This window comes from Salmo salar, chromosome ssa17 (assembly GCF_905237065.1).
Source record: "Salmo salar chromosome ssa17, Ssal_v3.1, whole genome shotgun sequence".
Lineage (NCBI taxonomy): Eukaryota > Metazoa > Chordata > Actinopteri > Salmoniformes > Salmonidae > Salmo > Salmo salar.
Window position 1 is genome coordinate 82828404 of NC_059458.1, and position 20000 is coordinate 82848403.

The 20000-nt window shown below is 49.4% G+C and overlaps 1 protein-coding gene across 1 annotated transcript in view; it reads left to right on the top strand.

Moving 5' to 3' along the window:
- Window positions 1-20000, top strand: part of LOC123723986 (voltage-dependent calcium channel subunit alpha-2/delta-4) — a 189969-nt gene that overhangs the window by 47640 nt on the left and 122329 nt on the right. The window contains exons 19-27 of the mRNA XM_045698667.1: window positions 1-9; window positions 130-197; window positions 707-752; window positions 1021-1118; window positions 1232-1325; window positions 5176-5268; window positions 8017-8034; window positions 8911-9038; window positions 14644-14718. The exon at window positions 1-9 is cut by the window's left edge and continues 53 nt beyond it. Coding sequence (XP_045554623.1) covers window positions 1-9; window positions 130-197; window positions 707-752; window positions 1021-1118; window positions 1232-1325; window positions 5176-5268; window positions 8017-8034; window positions 8911-9038; window positions 14644-14718 — 629 coding nt within the window. The remainder of the gene's footprint in view (window positions 10-129; window positions 198-706; window positions 753-1020; window positions 1119-1231; window positions 1326-5175; window positions 5269-8016; window positions 8035-8910; window positions 9039-14643; window positions 14719-20000) is intronic.

The window sequence follows — 20000 nt, forward strand, 5'->3', positions numbered from 1 at the left end:
ACCGTTCAGGTTGGTTCAATCAGCATAGACAAAGTAACATTCTTCTTCTATACAGACGTGTCATAAATAGTTATAATGTGGCAAAAACAATAGAAAGCGTGGAAACGTGTAATGAGTGTGTTTCTACAGTCTTGGCATGGTGCTGACCAGAGGGCACGGTGAATACATCTTCATGGGGAACGTGTCTGTAAAGGAAGGTAAGTCGTCTGTCTTACCTGAACAACAAACACTGCAGTATAACTACTAAACCATGGTGTTATAACTTGTTTTCATCCACAGGCCTCTGCAATATAACTACTAAACCAGGTGTTATAACTTGTTTTCATCCACAGGCCTCTGCAGTATAACTACTAAACCAGGTGTTATAACTTGTTTTCATCCACAGGCCTCTGCAATATAACTACTAAACCAGGTGTTATAACTTGTTTTCATCCACAGGCCTCTGCAGTATAACTACTAAACCATGGTGTTATAACTTGTTTTCATCCACAGGCCTCTGCAGTATAACTACTAAACCAGGTGTTATAACTTGTTTTCATCCACAGGCCTCTGCAGTATAACTACTAAACCATGGTGTTAAAGCTTGTTTTCATCCACAGGCCTCTGCAGTATAACTACTAAACCAGGTGTTATAACTTGTTTTCATCCACAGGCCTCTGCAGTATAACTACTAAACCATGGTGTTATAACTTGTTTTCATCCACAGGTCTCAATGACCTGATGCAGCCAGATGTGTCCATCGCAAATGAGTGGTGAGTGTTTGACGAATCAGTTTCTCTCCCTATTCTTTCACTCACCAGCAAGCTATACAACCTGACTGGTACACTATTACTGATGTGTGTGTGTGTGTGTGTGTGTGTGTGTGTGTGTGTGTGTGTGTGTGTGTGTGTGTGTGTGTGGTGTGGTGTGTGGTGTGTGGTGTGTGGTGTGTGGTGTGGTGTGGTGTGGTGTGTGTGTGGGTGTGGTGTGGTGTGGTGTGTGGTGTGTTGGTGTGGTGTGTGTGTGTGTGTGTGTGTACAGGACCTACTGTGAGACAGACATTGACCCTCACCACCGCAAGCTCACCCAGCTCCAGGCTGTGTTTCGATACCTCACTGGGAAGGAACCTGATCTGGAGTGTGAGCTTTCCACATACATCACACTTAACCCACAGTACATTCAAATAGTAATACGCTATTTCAAAAAGAGCCTTAGATTGACCTTTAACAGGAATCTCATTCATGGTCTATAGGTGATGAGGAACTGTTGAGACAGACTCTGTTTGATGCTGTGGTCACAGCCCCCATGGAGGCTTACTGGACGGCATTGATGCTCAACCCATCTGGGTAATTACCATGGATACTGCACTACCGCGCTACTACACTACAACACTACTACACTACTACACTACCACACTACTACACTCACAACACTGCTGCACTGCCGCGCTGCTGCGCTGCTACACTACCACGCTACTACGCTGCTACACTACCGCGCTACCACGCTCCCGCGCTGCTGCGCTGCTACTTTACTACACTACCACGCCCGGACACAGACCACCGCACTGCTACGCTACTACGCTGCTACACTGCCGCGCTGCAGCGCTGCTGCACTGCTGCACTGCTGCGCTGCACGCGCTGCTGCGCTGCTGCGCTGCCGCACTGCTGCGCTGCGACGCTGCAACGCTGCTGCGCTGCCGCTGCTGCGCTGCCGCACTGCCGCGCTGCTGCGCTGCAGCGCTGCAGCACTGCTGCGCTGCCGCGCTGCTGCGCTGCTGCGCTGCCGCACTGCTGCACTGCTGCGCTGCCGCACTGCTGCGCTCGCGCCTGCTGCGCTGCTGCGCTGCTGCGCTGCCGCGGCCGGACTGCTGCGCCGCTGCGCTGCCGCGCTGCTGCGCTGCTGCGTGCTGCACTGCCGCTGCTGCGCTGCTGCGCTGCTGCGCTGCTGCGCTGCTGCGCTGCTGCGCTGCTGCGCTGCGCGCTGCTGCGCTGCGCTGCTGCTGCCGCACCGCTGCGCTGCCGCGCTGCCGCGCTGCTGCGCTGCCGCGCTGCTGCGCTGCTGCGCCGCCAGACTGCTGCGCTGACGCTGCCGCACTGCTCGCTGCTGCGCTGCTGCGCTGCTGCTGCTGCTGCGCTGCTGCGCTGCCGCGCTCTGGCCCGCTGCCGCCGCTGCGCTGCTGCGCTGCTGCGCTGTTGCGCTGCTGCGCTGCTGCGCTGCCGCGCTGCTGCGCTGCCGCGCTGCTGCGTGCTGCGCTGCTGCGCTGCTGCTGCTGCTGCGCTGCTGCGCCGCCGCGCCGCCGCTGCTGCGCTGCCGCGTGCTGCGCTGCTGCTGCTGCTGCGCTGCTGCGCTGCCGTGCTGCGCCGCCGCACTGCCGCCGCTGCGCTGCTGCGCTGCACTGCTGCGGTGCCGCGCTGCCGCGCTGCCGCGCTGCCGCGCTGCTGCGCTGCTGCGCTGCGCGCTGACTGCGCTGCCGCACTGCTGGCCGCTGCGCTGCGCCGCTGCTGCGCTGCCGCGCTGCTGCGCTGCTGCGCTGCCGCGCTGCTGCGCTGCCGCTGCTGCGCTGCTGCGCTGCTGGCTGCCGCCGCTGCTGCGCTGCCGCGCTGCTGCCGCTGCTGCGCCGCCGCACTCGCTGCTCGCTGCTGCACTGCCGCGTGCTGCGCCGCTGGCTGCTGCGCTGCCGCGCTGCCGCGCTGCCGCGCTGCCGCGCTGCTGCGCTGCACTGCTGCGCTGGCTGCCGCGCTGCTGCGCTGCTGCGCTGCCCCGCTGCTGCGCTGCTGCGCCTGCGCTGCCGCACCGCGCTGCCGCGCTGCTGCGCTGCTGCTGCGCTGCCGCGCGGACGCTGCGCTGCCGCGCTGCTGCACTGCCGCGCTGCTGCGCCGCTGCGCTGCTGTGCTGCTGCACTGCCCCGCTGCTGCGCCGCTGCGCTGCTGCGCTGCCGCGACTGCTGCGCTGCTGCGCTGCCGCTGCTGCCGCGCTGCTGCGCTGCACTCCGCGCTGTGCGCTGCTGCACTGCCCGCTGCGCTGCCGCTGCTGCTGCGCTGCTGCACTGCCGCGCTGCTGCCCCGCACTGCGCTGCCGCGCTGCTGCGCTGCTGCTGCGCTGCTGCGCTGCCGCGCTGCTGCGCTGCCGCTGCTGCGCTGCTGCGCTGCTGCGCTGCCGCGCTGCTGCGTGCTGCGCTGCCGCGCTGCTGCGCTGCCGCGCTGCTGCGCTGCTGCGCTGCTGCGCTGCCGCGCTGCTGCGCTGCCGCGCTGCTGCGCTGTGCGCTGCCGCGCTGTGCGCTGCTGCGCTGCTGCTGCTGGTGCTGCGCTGCCGCGCTGCTGCGCTGCCGCTGCTGCGCTGCTGCGCTGCTGCGCTGCCGCACTGCCGCGCTGCCGCACTGCTGCGCTGCGCTGCCGCGCTGGGACGCTGCCGGACTGCCGCGCGCTGCGCTGCGCTGCCGCGCTGCCGCGCTCGCGCTGCCGCGCTGCCGCACTGCCGCGCTGCTGCGCTGCCGCACTGCTGCGCTGCTGCGCTGCCGCTGCCGCGCTGCCGCGCTGCTGCGCTGCGCGCACTGCTGCGCTGCTGCGCTGCTGCGCCGCACTGCTGCCTGCTGCGCTGCCGCTGCTGCTGGCTGCCGCTGCTGCACTGCTGCGCTGCCGCTGCTGCGCTGCTGCACTGCTGCCGCCGGCCGCCGCACCGCTGCGCTGCCGCGCTGCTGCGCTGCCGCTGCTGCGCTGCTGCGTGCCGGGCTGCTGCTGCACCGCCCCACTGCTCGCTGCTGCGCTGCCCGCTGCTGCGCTGCTGCGCTGCTGCGCTGCCGCGCTGCTGCTGCGCTGCTGCGCGCGCTGCTGCGCTGCCGCGCTGCTGCGCTGCCGCGCTGCTGCGCTGCCGCGCTGTTGCCTGCTGGCGCTGCCGCGCTGGTGCGCTGCTGCGCTGCCGCGCTGCTGCGCTGCCGCGCTGCTGCGCGCCGCGCTGCTGCGCTGCTGCGCTGCTGCGCTGCCGCGCTGCTGCGCTGCTGCGCTGCCGCGCTGCTCGTGCTGCGCTGCCGCACTGCTGCGCTGCCCGCGCTGCTGCGCTGCTGCGCTGCCGCGCTGCCGCGCTGCTGCGCTGCGCTGCCGCGCTGGGACGCTGCTGGACTGCCGCGCTGCTGCGCTGCGCTGCCGCGCTGCTGCGCTGCTGCGCTGCCATTGCTGCTGCGCTGCCGCACTGCTGCGCTGCTGCGCTGCCGCTGCTGCGCTGCCGCGCTGGTGCGCTGCTGCGCTGCCGCGCTGCTGCGCTGCCGCGCTGCTGCGCTGCCGCGCTGCTGCGCTGCTGCGCTGCCCGCTGCTGCGCTGCCACGCTGCCGCCGCTGCGCTGCCGCACTGCCGCTGCTCTGCCGCTGCTGCGCTGCTGCTGCTGCGCTGCCGCGCTGCTGCGCTGCCGCGCTGCTGCGCTGCTGCGCTGCTGCGCTGCTTCGCCGCTGCGCTGCTGCGCTGCCGCGCTGCTGCGCTGCTGCGCTGCTTCGCTGCTGCGCTGCCGCGCTGCTGCGCCGCTGCGCTGCTGCGCTGCTGCGCTGCCGCGCTGCTGCGCTGCTGCGCTGCCGCGCTGCTGCGTCTTCCGCCCTGCGCTCCTGCGCTCGTTGCGCTGCTGCGCCGCTGCGCTGCCGCGCTGGGCTGCTGCGCTGCTGCGCTGCCGCGCTGGGCCGCTTCGTGCTGCGCTGAGGCCGCTGCGCTGCTGCGCTGGGCCGCTGCGCTGCTGCGCTGGGCCGCTGCGCTGCTGCGCTGCTGCGCTGTTGCGCCGCTGCGCCGCTGCGCTGCCGCGCTGCTGCGCTGCTGCGCTGCCGCGCTGAACCACTTCGCTGCTACGCTAAGCCGCTGCACTACTACACTAAACCACTACACTACTACACTAAACCACTACACTACTACACTACTACACTATTACACTACTACACCACTACACTACTACACTACTACACTAAACCACTACATTACTACACTACACTTGCACACTACCACCACACTCTGTGGTCACATCCCCCATGGAGAGGCCTACCAGACAGACATGATCTTCAACCCATCTGGGTTGGTAACAGTGCTGTAACATACCATGCTGCCATTATATCCCATATGTATTATCTGTTGATAAATGTTCTACGTCATTGTTTAGATTTGATTAGATGGCTGATTTTCAGCTGTTGTGTTATTGCCCCTCCTCGTCTCTCCTCTGTGTGTTCAGTATGGACGAGGGGGTGGAGACAGCGTTCCTGGGGACCCGGTCTGGTCTGATGAGGGTCAGCAGATATGTGGGCATTGAGAAACGTGTTGCCAAGTAAGTCAGACCTACAGTACTGAAACACATTGGCTTATCATCTGTTGTTTTACTGGGTTGTCTCTGCTGTACATAAGTGGCTACATTTATTACATCCGGTGGGTGAGTTAGTGGGTGAGTGGGTGGGTTAGTGGGTGGGTGGGTGGGTGGGTGAGTGGGTGAGTCAGTGGGTGAGTGGGTGGGTTAGTGGGTGAGTTAGTGGGTGGGTGAGTTAGTGGGTGGGTGGGTGTGTTTGTGGGTGTGTTGGTGGGTGGGTGTGTTTGTGGGTGGGTGGGTGAGTTAGTGGGTTGGTGGGTGAGTTAGTGGGTGGGTGAGTTGGTGAGTTAGTGGTTTGGTGGGTGAGTTAGTGGGTGGGTGAGTTGGTGAGTTAGTGGGTGAGTTAGTGGGTGGGTGGGTGGGTGGGTGGGTGAGTTAGTGGGTTGGTGGGTGAGTAGGTGAGTTAGTGGGTGGGTGGGTGGGTGGGTGGGTGGGTGGGTGGGTGAGTAGGTGAGTTAGCGGGTGGGTGGGTGGGTGAGTCCTTTGTACAGTATAACAGTCAGAAGATACCATGACTGTAGCAGGATGGCTGTAAACCTCTACTTGCCAAAAGGGGATTTACTCTGTTATTCAGTCTGTCTGTAGAAACTGACTAGTCTGTCTGTAGTCTACTCTACTCTCAGAGAGACTCTTATCTCTCCAGTAACTGTTCTTGTTAGGGCTCTTCAGGACTCTTAACTGCCCTGGCAGTACCCTCTTGCCAGGCAGGGTTTTGGCTCAGAGTGACTAACACCCTACATAATCTCACTAGCTATCAGTCATCTGATTGCTCCCGTTACTCATTGTGTAATTGTCCTCTGTGAGGGAGAGTTTTGGGCCAGCAGCTCTTTGTTGACCTTAACAGGTGTGTGTCTACATGATCCATTAGGAGGCTCTGTGTTTGATGGATCTGAAGATATCAGCCTGGAGACTGACTGAGTCCCTATTCCATATTATATAGGCCCTATGGACTCTGGTCTAGAGGTAGTGTATTATATAGGCCCTATGGACTCTGGTCTAGAGGTAGTGTATTATATAGGCCCTATGGACTCTGGTCTAGAGGTAGTGTATTATATAGGCCCTATGGACTCTGGTTTAGAGGTAGTGTATTATATAGGTCCTATGGACTCTGGTTTAGAGGTAGTGTATTATATAGGCCCTATGGACTCTGGTATTATATAGGCCCTATGGACTCTGGTCTAGAGGTAGTGTATTATATAGGCCCTATGGACTCTGGTTTAGAGGTAGTGTATTATATAGGCCCTATGGACTCTGGTTTAGTAGTAGTGTATTATATAGGGATTAGAGTGCCATTTGGGACTCAACCGTTTGATTTGAAATTTGTTTTGAAAACAAACTTGCCGACTCTGCAAAATGGAGAGTCCCTCTTACAGCGATTGTGTACAGGGATGGCTGGGTTATTGCTCTTAGTTCTGAGGGACGTGTTTGTGTTGTGTTTGTGTTGTTTCCTTTGTGGAGATATTACCTTCAAGAATATCCTCCAGTGGACTATCATGGCCCTCTAGTGGGTGATGAAGGTACTGTCGTGTCCACAGGAGGTTGGTGGCACCTTAATTGGGGATGACAGGCTTGTGCTACTGGCTGGAGCGACATTAGTGGAATGGTATCACATATATCAATTCCATGGTTTCCAGGTGTTTGATGCCATTCCATTATTATGAGCCCTCCTCCCCTCAGCAGCCTCCTTTGGTCAGGGCATCTAGGTAGTACAATACAGTAGGGGAGAGTGGGGTAAGATGAGCCATTTTTTACATTTAGCATCACTCTGTCAAAGGAAATAAAGTTTTCTTTCTGATAAGGATACATATATTTACATATATTTCAGGATGTTGTGTATCCCAGGAAATAATCAAAATTCATGTAAACATTACAGTTTTGAAAACATAGCTTGTCTGCAGGACAGGGTAAGTTAAGCCGCCTACAAATCTCTCTATTGAATGAAATAGTACCACTACCATTTTAAAACCATGTCTTATCTTTATTTCTTAAACACAATTCATCACAATTTCTTTTTTTGGTCTTTTTAAGCATCTTTTGACACAGGCTTAATACCTAACAAACAATTTGTGATTTTTAAGCACTTTTAACATAGGCAGGCCCTGTTGTTACCTCATATCCCAGAGATAGTTCCTCACATTACGCCTGGGAGGAAAACACTTCCATTTGATCAATTTACCTCATGGCCATTGGCTCAATTTACCCCAAGGCAGACATTTTGACTATATTAGCCCACACAGCTATAATGATGTACTTTCATGTTAGGTTTAGGTCCTCATATTGAAGCTTATAGAGACCTCAACTGATGTATAGAACAATCTTAACATCTACTTTAGTTTAGATACAAGCATTATGAAACCTACGGTATAACATAACACCTTCATTTGACTTGGGGAAAATCCGTTTTTTAACCTACTGTAACTTGCTTACCCCTTTTTCCATGTGGTTTCTTCCTTCACAGACTCCATGAAATGAAGGCCTCTTCCTAAATATTTGGTTAAATGATTAATGTGGTGCATTGTTTACTAGAAACAAGGGTGGCTCAATTTACCCCTTGGCTCAATTTACCCCACTCTCCCCTCTACATACTGCTTCAACAGCACATTGTTCTTCTGACATGGTTGCTTTCTGAATCTGGCTAACTTCTCTGTATGTTACCATGTACCCCACACCCCTTCTTGTGACCTGTGACCCTCCCAACTCCTGTGTTTCCAGACCAAAGGTCTTCTCCAAGTCAGTACATGACAGAAAATGACCTGATTTTGGTTCATTTTGGTCTTAAAGGTTTCTTTTAGTTGCAAAAAGCAAGCTTCAATGGACTGGCTTCTGCATTTCATCACACGCAGAAGCAAAGCTTTTAACTAGGACCAAAACAGTAGATTATAATCCTGCAGATCCTATCCTAGCGATAATGCCTTGCATTAAACACGGCAAGAAAACCCTTCAATTTGCTCAACTTGCCATTGGCTCAACCATTGGCTCAATTTACCCCAAGGCAAACATTTTGACTATATTAGCCCACACAGCTACAATGATGCACTTTCATGCCAGGTTTAGGTCCTCATATTGAAGCTTACAGTATAGAGACCCCAACTGATGTACAGAACAATCTTAAAATGATCTACTTTGGTTTAGTTAAAGCTTTTAACTAGTACCAAAACAGTAGATTATAATCCTGTAGATAATTTTAACTAGTACCAAGACAGTAGATTATAATCCTGTAGATAATTTTAACTAGTACCAAGACAGTAGATTATAATCCTGTAGATCATTTTAACTAGTACCAAGACAGTAGATTATAATCCTGTAGATCATTTTAACTAGTACCAAGACAGTAGATTATAATCCTGTAGATCATTTTAACTAGTACCAAGACAGTAGATTATAATCCTGTAGATCCCAGCCTGCCTTCCTTGCACTGCACTGGCTTCTTGTTTTACAATTGATTTCAAGATTTTGGCAAAACTTTATGATAGCTTTCAATAAAAAGCCTTTTAAATGCTTATAGATGTTTAGAAATGCTCATAAATGTTTTTTATATTTTATTGATTACTTAAATCAATAAGTAATAATTGTATCTGTGTTACACCCAATTCTGACCCCTCACAGGAAATTCCTGTCTCCGTCGGACAAGGAGAACATCTTTACAATGGACCACTTCCCCGTGTGGTATCGCCGCGCTGCAGAGTACCCCGCCGGCAAGTTCCTGTACTACATCCCCAAAGAGGACACCAGAGGTAGGGACTACTTTCTCTCTGCTCCACCACACACTGTTGTGATTGTCTTGTAACAGTACAATAACCACCTAATAATACCCGTATGGAGTCTGGGACAACAACCGAACAGTTACACCAGGAGTAGGAACTACTTTCTACTTTCAGAGGTAGGGACTACTTTCTCTCTGTTCTCCCACTCTGTCGCCAGGGAAAATTGGCCAGTTGATCAATATATGCCATTAAGCAAACACTTTTATCCAGAATGATGAAAGCGCCATGCTCTACCAACTGAGCTACAGAGGATCAATAGCTATTTATGTTTGTGATTGTCTTGTAAAAGTACAATAACCACCTAATACAATCTCCTTGTGGAGTTTAAATAAACTGAATAGTAACACCAAAGGTAGGGACTACTTTCTCTCTGCTCCCACACAGATACAGTCGCCATAGCAACCCCCAGCCTAGCAACCGCCAGCAGCGACAGACAGCAAGCCCCTTTATCTAGGTTGTGTCCCGAGTGGCACCCTATTCCCTATGTAGTGCACTACTTTTGTCCAGGGTTCACAGGGAACCATAGGGAATAGGGTAACATTTGGGATGCATATTTACTCTCTAAACATTACTCACAAGCTACCTTAGTGGCTCTGGTGAATTTCCATTTTTATAAACCCAGACACGATCAATAGCTTTCTTGTTTGTGATTGTCTTGTAACAGAACAATAACCACCTAATACAGACAGACAGACTGTCTGGGACTAAAGCACAACAGTACAGGGAGATTTAACATCTATTCTGTCTGGTGCAACGCCAGGGTGTATGTATCCAGGGTGTATGTATCCAGGGTGTATGTATCCAGGGTGTATGTATCCAGGGTGTATGTATCCAGGGTGTATGTATCCAGGGTGTATGTATCCAGGGTGTATGTATCCAGGGTGAATGTATCCAGGGTGTATGTATCCAGGGTGTATGTATAGGTAACTCAACAGTCAGAAAGGCTGTATCTGCGTATTGTCCAATGTAGACCAGTGGCTCTAGCTACATGTCAGTCTCTTATCCATAGCAGCTCACTGTACAATCATTTCACTCAACTCCAGGAAGTAAAACAGCTTATTGAAAGATCTTGACATTTACATAGTGGTCACGATTAGGGCTGGCACAATTACCGTATTACCGTATTACCGTATAACCGGTTAACTGTATAACCATATTACCGTATAACCGTATTACTATATTACCGTATAACCAACCGTATTACCGTATTACAGTATTACCATATTACCGTATAACCGTATTACAGTATAACCGTGTTGCAGTATAACCGTATTACCGTATAACCGGTTAACCATATTACCGTATAACCATATTACCGTATAACCGTATTACCGTATAACCGTATTACCATATTACCGTATAACCGTATTACCGTATAACCGTATTACCATGTTACCGTATAACCATATTACAGTATAACCGTATTACCGTATTACAGTATAACCGTGTGACCGACGATTATTGATGAAGACCCGTCATGTAAATGAAATAACCGTCATAAGCGTTTATCCCACGCCGCCTCCCTCCAGCTGCAGCCCGCGCAGTCAGGAGGAGAATATGTGCATCTTCAACAACAAAAATAAAGATTACAACTGTGACTCATTTGGCTGAACAATAACCGTCGTCCAAAACTCATCACAGCCCTAATCACGATCAGCACATGTAAATCCTTCCTTATAAAACTGTCGTTTGGGGAACTTAGTATATTGGTAGGACATTACCCAGGGTATGAGGGGATAAACAGTCAACTCTATTAAAGTACTTTAATGTGGTGGTCTCTGCCATGTCCCTGTGAGGCCTCTGAAAGGCTCCTGGTCTGGTGTCCTCATCAGATGTGTTCAGGGACCATAATGTCCCCCAGTGTAGTTGTGTGATGTGGTGGCCTCTGAAAGGCTCCTGGTCTGGTGTCCTCATCAGATGTGTTCAGGGACTATGAGGAGGACCATAGCGCCACCTCCAGGCCGGATGACCTTGAGGACGAGGAGGGTATTTCAATTAAACAGCCTGTCTCTACCTGGCTCACCTACCAGCATGCTTCACAGTCCCTTCTTTCTCTTTCTCTCATCTCTTTCTCCTTTATCTCTCTCTCTCTGCTTCTACCTATCTTTACCTCTCTCCATCTCTCTGTCTCGATCCCAAACACTATCTCTCTCCTACTCTCCCTCTCTGTCTCTCTCTCTCTCTCTCCATCTCTCTGTCTCGATCCCAAACACTATCTCTCTCCTACTCTCCCTCTCTGTCTCTCTCTCTCTCTCCATCTCTCTGTCTCGATCCCAAACACTATCTCTCTCCTACGCTCCCTCTCTGTCTCTCTCTCTCTCTCCTACTCTCTGTCTCTCTATTTCTCTCTCTCTATTCATCTCTCTCTGTCTCTCTCTGTCTCTCTCCTACTCTCTGTCTCTCTATTTCTTTCTCTCTATTCATCTCTCTCTGTCTCTCTCTGTCTCTCTGCATGAGCCCTCTCTGAACTGCCTGGTCTTGTTGTAAAGTCATTAATATAGCTCTCCATTTTCTCTCCTGACGTCCATGGGATGATGAATGTGGGCGGGGGAGGGCATGGATAGTCAAGGAGGAGATGAAGGACATTTCATTATGTGTCTATAAGTACATCGCTTAGAGTATGAACTTACCATTTCATGTTGTAGACAGACAGACTACTGGCTTCTTCAGACTCTACCCAGGTAACAACACACACACACACTCACACACACACACACACACACACACACACACACACACACACACACACCCCAGACAGACAGACAGACAGACAGACAGACAGACAGACAGACAGACAGACAGACAGACAGACAGACAGACAGACAGACAGACAGACAGACAGACAGACAGACAGACCCACAATACTGTACAGGCACAGACAGACAGACAGACAGACAGACAGACAGACCGACAGACAGACAGACAGACAGACAGACAGACAGACAGACAGACAGACAGACAGACAGACAGACAGACAGACAGACAGACAGACAGACAGACAGACAGACAGACAGACAGACAGCACAAGTACAGCTAAGCTAAATCTACAGATCAGCACTCCACACTGCAGCAGGCCCAGCTGAACCCAATAGCCTTGCTAGGTTTAACTGACAGCAGTTTTAATGGAGAATAGCAGTGTCTATAGCTGTGTCTATCAGGTCATTAGGGGTATAGGGGGACTCAGCTGTTCCAGTCTATATCTGAGTCTATCAGGTCATTAGGGGTATAGGGGGACTCAGCTGTTCCAGTCTATATCTGAGTCTATCAGGTCATTAGAGGTATAGGGGGACTCAGCTGTTCCAGTCTATATCTGAGTCTATCAGGTCATTAGGGGTATAGGGGGACTCAGCTGTTCCAGTCTATATCTGAGTCTATCAGATCATTAGGGGTATAGTGGGACTCAGCTGTTCCAGTCTATATCTGAGTCTATCAGATCATTAGGGGTATAGTGGGACTCAGCTGTTCCAGTCTATATCTGAGTCTATCAGATCATTAGGGGTATAGGGGGACTCAGCTGTTCCAGTCTATATCTGAGTCTATCAGATCATTAGAGGTATAGGGGGACTCAGCTGTTCCAGTCTATATCTGAGTCTATCAGGTCATTAGGGGTATAGGGGGACTCAGCTGTTCCAGTCTATATCTGAGTCTATCAGGTCATTAGAGGTATAGGGGGACTCAGCTGTTCCAGTCTATATCTGAGTCTATCAGGTCATTAGGGGTATAGGGGGACTCAGCTGTTCCAGTCTATATCTGAGTCTATCAGGTCATTAGAGGTATAGGGGGACTCAGCTGTTCCAGTCTATATCTGAGTCTATCAGGTCATTAGAGGTATAGGGGGACTCAGCTGTTCCAGTCTATATCTGAGTCTATCAGGTCATTAGAGGTATAGGGGGACTCAGCTGTTCCAGTCTATATCTGAGTCTATCAGGTCATTAGAGGTATAGGGGGACTCAGCTGTTCCAGTCTATATCTGAGTCTATCAGATCATTAGAGGTATAGGGGGACTCAGCTGTTCCAGTCTATATCTGAGTCTATCAGGTCATTAGAGGTATAGGGGGACTCAGCTGTTCCAGTCTATATCTGAGTATATCAGATCATTAGGGGTATAGGGGGACTCAGCTGTTCCAGTCTATATCTGAGTCTATCAGGTCATTAGGGGTATAGGGGGACTCAGCTGTTCCAGTCTATATCTGAGTCTAGACAGACGGGCGGACGGACGGACGGACGGGCAGACGGGCAGACGGGCAGATAGATGGGCAGACACACAGACAGATAGATGGGCAGACAGACAGACAGATAGATGGGCAGACAGACAGACAGATAGATGGGCAGACAGACAGACAGACATAGCCTTGTAACCAGGGAAACCAGACATGATGTCACCCTCTTCATTTACAAATACAAACAGTCAATACAGCACCTCTACACCACAGGGGGTTGGTGGCACCTTATTTAGGGAGGACTGGCTCGTGGTAATGCCTGGAGCAGAACCAGTGGAATGGTATGAAATACATCAAACAAATGGTTTCCATGGTTTCCAGGTGTTTGATGCCATTCCATTCGCTCCGTTCCAGCCATTATTATGAGCTGTCCTCCTCTCAGCAGCCTCCACTGATCCACACACACACACACACACACACACACACACACACACACACACACACACACACACACACACACACACACACACACACACACACACACACACACACACACACACACACACACTTCCAAAACAAATATAACACGCTAGCATTTAGTTTACATTGTAAATATTGATTGTAAATAGATGGCTCAGAGCTATTTGGTTCAGTTTCATTATTCACAACAATATCACTGATGAATACTAATGAATAGGTCAACACACACACACACACACACACACACACACACACACACACACACACACACACACACGATGAGTCATCAGTCACAGAGTCATTCATTGAGGCTAATTAGATGTACTCACATTGTTTGTAGCACAGTAATACAGTGTTGTTTCCCTGACAGTGAATGGATAGATTGCATGAGTGAGCTTTGCCATTGTTGCATCCCAAATAACATCCTAGTCCCTTTACAGTGCACTACTGTTGACCAGGGCTCATAGGGAATAAGGTGCCATGGGTCACATACCATGTTACATTAAATTACATGACATTAACGTGGCATTTATGCAGAGTTCATAAATGATCTGTCGCCAAATGTAATTTGCTTGTTTTAATGATTTAGTGTTAAGTCCAGCCTGCTATAGTGGATGGAGGGCCTCAGACATAACACATAGGTTTGACTGTCTGGATATGCTGTTTGTTAACGTGGTTCTGGGGTCCCAAAGGTCTGCACGTTTTAGTACCCACACATCATATTCACACCTAATCAAGTAAAAATATTCCATTCAGCAAATGATTTTGTCGCTATCCGAAAGCGCTGCTATCAAGTCCTTGATTAACTGATTATTTGATTCAGCCAGCTGGGCAAGAGCAAAACTCTGCACCCTTTTGGTCCCCATGTTCACGATGTACAAACCCTGTGGACCTCTGTATTGGGGTTCTAAAAGCTGTCTCTATTTCTGTATCAGAGGCGTCAGGGAGGATGGTGATCGCCACCACAGCTGTGACTGTCACCGTGGGAAAGAAGACTGCAGTGGCTGGAGGTAGGAACAATCATCATCTCTTTTACATCTCTCTCCCTCACTGTCTCGCTGTCTCGCTCTATCGCTCTCTCGCTGTCTCGCTCTCTGTCTCTCTCGCTGTCTCGATCTCTCGCTCTCTCGTTTCTTTCTTTCTTTCTTTCTTTCTTTCTTTCTTTCTTTCTTTCTTTCTTTCTTTCTTTCTTTCTTTCTTTCTTTCTTTCTTTACTCCTTTCAAGCTGCTTTGGTATCTGTTGGGCAATGATTGACAACCATTCATGCTGGCTGTTGTGGTTGTGGATAGGACCATCTATGGACGGAGACTTTTTAATATGCTTTTTAATATGACTCTCTGAGTAGTGTCTCTTTACTAAATGTTATCATTAATATGACTCTCTGAGTAGTGTCTCTTTACTAAATGTTGTCATTAATATGACTCTCTGAGTAGTGTCTACTACTAAATGTTATCATTAATATGACTCTCTGAGTAGTGTCTCTTTACTAAATGTTGTCATTAATATGACTCTCTGAGTAGTGTCTACTACTAAATGTTATCATTAATATGACTCTCTGAGTAGTGTCTCTTTACTAAATGTTATCATTAATATGACTCTGAGCTCTCTGCTGTAGGAGTTGAGGTATTGCTTTGTCACAGGGCCAGACTAGAGGACAGCCCTGTGGTTGTCTGTTAGAGGCAGGAGGGTTGTGATGTTCTCCTAAAGGCCTGGTGCCTGGTTGAGGAGAGAAACCACTCCATGGAACAGTCATGATAGACTGCATTAGGAATGGCACTGAGACTGTGTGTGTGAGTGAGAGACAGAGAGTCCTTGGCCATGCTGTGGTAACTGACACTCTCATCGGTCATAATGATCTGAGATCAGCTCCTCCCTCGTGAACTGCATCCTGAGTGTGTGTCCATCTGTCACACACATGACTTATCCACATTCTCTCCAATCATGTCCCCCTGAACCCCCAAACTAAACCCTCACATCCACCCTGCTCACATTCCCCTGAACCCCCAAACTAAACCCCTCACATCCACCCTGCTCACATTCCCCTAAACCCCCAAACTAAACCCCTCACATCCACCCTGCTCACATTCCCCTGAACCCCCAAACTAAACCCTCACATCCACCCTGCTCACATTCCCCTAAACCCCCAAACTAAACCCCTCACATCAACCCTGCTCACATTCCCCTAAACCCCCAAACTAAAGCCTCACATCAACCCTGCTCACATTCCCCTGTACCCCCAAACTAAACCCCTCACATCAACCCTGCTCACATTCCCCAAAACCCCAAACTAAACCCCTCACATCCACCCTGCTCACATTCCCCTAAACCCCCAAACTAAAGCCTCACATCAACCCTGCTCACATTCCCTCTAAACCCCCAAACTAAACCCCTCACATCAACCCTGCTCACATTCCCTAAACCCCCAAACTAAACCCCTCACATCCACCCTGTTCACATTCCCCTGAACCCCAAACTAAACCCTCACATCAACCCTGATCACATTCCCCTGTACCCCCAAACTAAACCCCTCACATCAACCCTGCTCACATTCCCCTAAACCCCCAAACTAAACCCCTCACATCAACCCTGCTCACATTCCCTGAACCCCCAAACTAAACCCTCACATCCACCCTGCTCACATTCCCCTGAACCCCAAACTAAACCCTCACATCAACCCTGCTCACATTCCCCTGTACCCCCAAACTAAACCCCTCACATCAACCCTGCTCACATTCCCTAAACCCCCAAACTAAACCCCTCACATCAACCCTGCTCACATTCCCCTAAACCCCCAAACTAAAGCCTCACATCAACCCTGCTCACATTCCCCTGTACCCCCAAACTAAACCCCTCACATCAACCCTGCTCACATTCCCCTAAACCCCCAAACTAAACCCCTCACATCCACCCTGCTCACATTCCCCTAAACCCCCAAACTAAACCCCTCACATCAACCCTGCTCACATTCCCCTGTACCCCAAACTAAACCCCTCACATCAACCCTGCTCACATTCCCTAAACCCCCAAACTAAACGCCTCACATCAACCCTGCTCACATTCCCCTGAACCCCAAACTAAACGCCTCACATCAACCCTGCTCACATTCCCCTGAACCCCAAACTAAACGCCTCACATCAACCCTGCTCACATTCCCCTAAACCCCCAAACTAAACCCCTCACATCCAACCTGCTCACATTCCCCTGTACCCCCAAACTAAACCCCTCACATCCACCCTGCTCACATTCCCCTGTACCCCCAAACTAAACCCCTCACATCCACCCTGCTCACATTCCCCTGTACCCCCAAACTAAACCCCTCACATCCACCCTGCTCACATTCCCCTGAACCCCCAAACTAAACCCCTCACATCCACCTTGTTCACATTCCCCTGTACCCCCAAACTAAACCCCTCACATCCACCCTGCTCACATTCCCCTGTACCCCCAAACTAAACCCCTCACATCCACCCTGCTCACATTCCCCTGTACCCCCAAACCAAACCCCTCACATCCACCCTGCTCACATGGTTTTCAGCTCAGCATGTTGATTGGTGAATAGGTTCCTGTTGATGACTTCTCTAATCAGTGTTCTAACCTTAACACCCAGCCAAGCTGCAGCACTCTGCAGTGAGGATACTACTTACAGTGTGTGTGTGTGTGTGTGTGTGTGTGTGTGTGTGTGTGTGTGTGTGTGTGCGTTCTCAAGTGTTTGGATGGTGTAGCTAGGTAACTAGTCTACCCAGGGGTTGCTCTCACTGCAGAAACACAGCTACTGGGCACATATCGCACACACAGGAAGGAAGTGTGTGTTGTGAATGTTTTATGACCACTGTGCTGTTCTGTTCCCCCCATCACGGGCTCAGCATGTGAAGCAGAGAATGCATGGCCTCACCAACAAGAGAAGGAATCAAATATGCAAAGGTGTGTGTGTGTGTGTGTGTGTGTGTGTGTGTGTGTGTGTGTGTGTGTGTGTGTGTGTGTGTGTGTGTGTGTGTGTGTGTGTGTGTGTGTGTGTGTGTGTGTGTGTGTGTGTGTGTGTGTGTGTGTGTGTGTGTGTGTGTGCTTGCTATATGACTGTTCTTTGTGAATTCACAGAACTCAGAAGAGGACTGGTTAAAGACTATTTATGCAGTATGTATATTTAGGATAGGGTTTACTGGGTTTATGCAGTATGTATCTTTAGGATAGGGTTTACTGGGTTTATGCAGTATGTATATTTAGGATAGGGTTTACTGGGTTTATGCAGTATGTATATTTAGGATAGGGTTTACTGGGTTAATGCAGTATGTGTCTTTAGGATAGGGTTTACTGGGTTTATGGAGTATGTATCTTTAGGATAGGGTTTACTGGGTTTATACAGTATGTATCTTTAGGATAGGGTTTACTGGGTTAATACAGTATGTATCTTTAGGATAGGGTTTACTGGGTTTATACAGTATGTATCTTTAGGATAGTGTTTACTGGGTTTATGCAGTATGTATCTTTAGGATAGGGTTTACTGGGTTTATACAGTATGTATATTTAGGATAGGGTTTACTGGGTTAATACAGTATGTATCTTTAGGATAGGGTTTACTGGGTTTATACAGTATGTATCTTTAGGATAGGGTTTACTGGGTTAATACAGTATGTATCTTTAGGATAGGGTTTACTGGGTTTATACAGTATGTATCTTTAGGATAGGGTTTACTGGGTTAATACAGTATGTATCTTTAGGATAGGGTTTACTGGGTTAATACAGTATGTATCTTTAGGATAGGGTTTACTGGGTTTATACAGTATGTATCTTTAGGATAGGGTTTACTGGGTTTATACAGTATGTATCTTTAGGATAGGGTTTACTGGGTTAATACAGTATGTATCTTTAGGATAGGGTTTATTGGGTTTATACAGTATGTATCTTTAGGATAGGGTTTACTGGGTTTATACAGTATGTATCTTTAGGATAGGGTTTACTGGGTTAATACAGTATGTATCTTTAGGATAGGGTTTACTGGGTTTATACAGTATGTATCTTTAGGATAGGGTTTACTGGGTTTATGCAGTATGCTCCTCGAGGTCTGTGACTAGTGTTGGCTACTGAAATCCAACGGGTCCCTTTTGCAGTGCTGCCATAAATCTTGTGGACACTGTGTATGCTTGGGGCTTATGAAGACTCATGGATGCTTATGTTTATGAGGACTTTATGAATGTTTATGAGGACTTTATGAATGTTTATGAGGACTTTATGAATGTTTATGAGGACTTTATGAATGTTTATGAGGACTTTATGAATGCTTATGAGGACTTTATGAATGCTTATAAGGACTTTATGAATGTTTGAGGACTTTATGAATGTTTGAGGACTTTATGAATGCTTATGAGGACTTTATGAATGCTAATGAGGACTTTATGAATGCTTATGAGGACTTTATGAATGTTTATGAGGACTTTATGAATGTTTATGAGGACTTTATGAATGTTTATGAGGACTTTATGAATGCTTATGAGGACTTTATGAATGCTCTATAAATGCTTATTCCAGACAAAACATCTTAAGGAAATACATTCTTTATTATTTTTTTTTTACATTTCAACATTTTTTTATACACAGCCCACAAATGTTATTTAAAACAGCTTGTTATCTTGAGCAAAAAATAAAGAAGCATTTTAGTATCGTCCCTTTATAGGTTCATTATAACAATCTTAGAAAAAAACGACAGATAGGTAAATAAATAGATAGATAATAAAATATAGAATAAATGAATGGTAGGTAAAATTAAATAATAAAGCAGAATAGAGGAGATTCATCCAGGCCCACTTCAAGGGGCAACGCTCTCTCTCTCTCTCTCTTTCTCCCTCTCTCTTTCTCTCTCTCTCTCTCTCACACTTTCTCTCTCTCGCTCTATCTTTTTTCTCCCAACATGAGTTTTAACAACAGCCACATCATTGTGCTTCATCCATACCAACAGATCCCAGACCTGGGTTACGTCCCAAATGGCAACCCTATTCCCTATCTAGTGCCCACACTCTGGTCATAGGTAGTGCCTTATGTAAGGAATAGGTTGCTATTATGGACGTGGACCTGTATTCACATTAATTGGGATAATTAACCACTAGATCAAAGCCTGCTAGCCTAAGTACCAGTCTGCTGGGGCCATCATGCCAACTACTTGTCACTCGTTGTCACGCTAAACATGTTTGGCTTGACAATGACAGCAATAAGTTAAGTTGACAAGAGAACAAACAGATCTGGGATCAGGTTAGAGCCATGCTGTCTTTGGGGATGCGTTCAACATAACGTTAGTGTTTT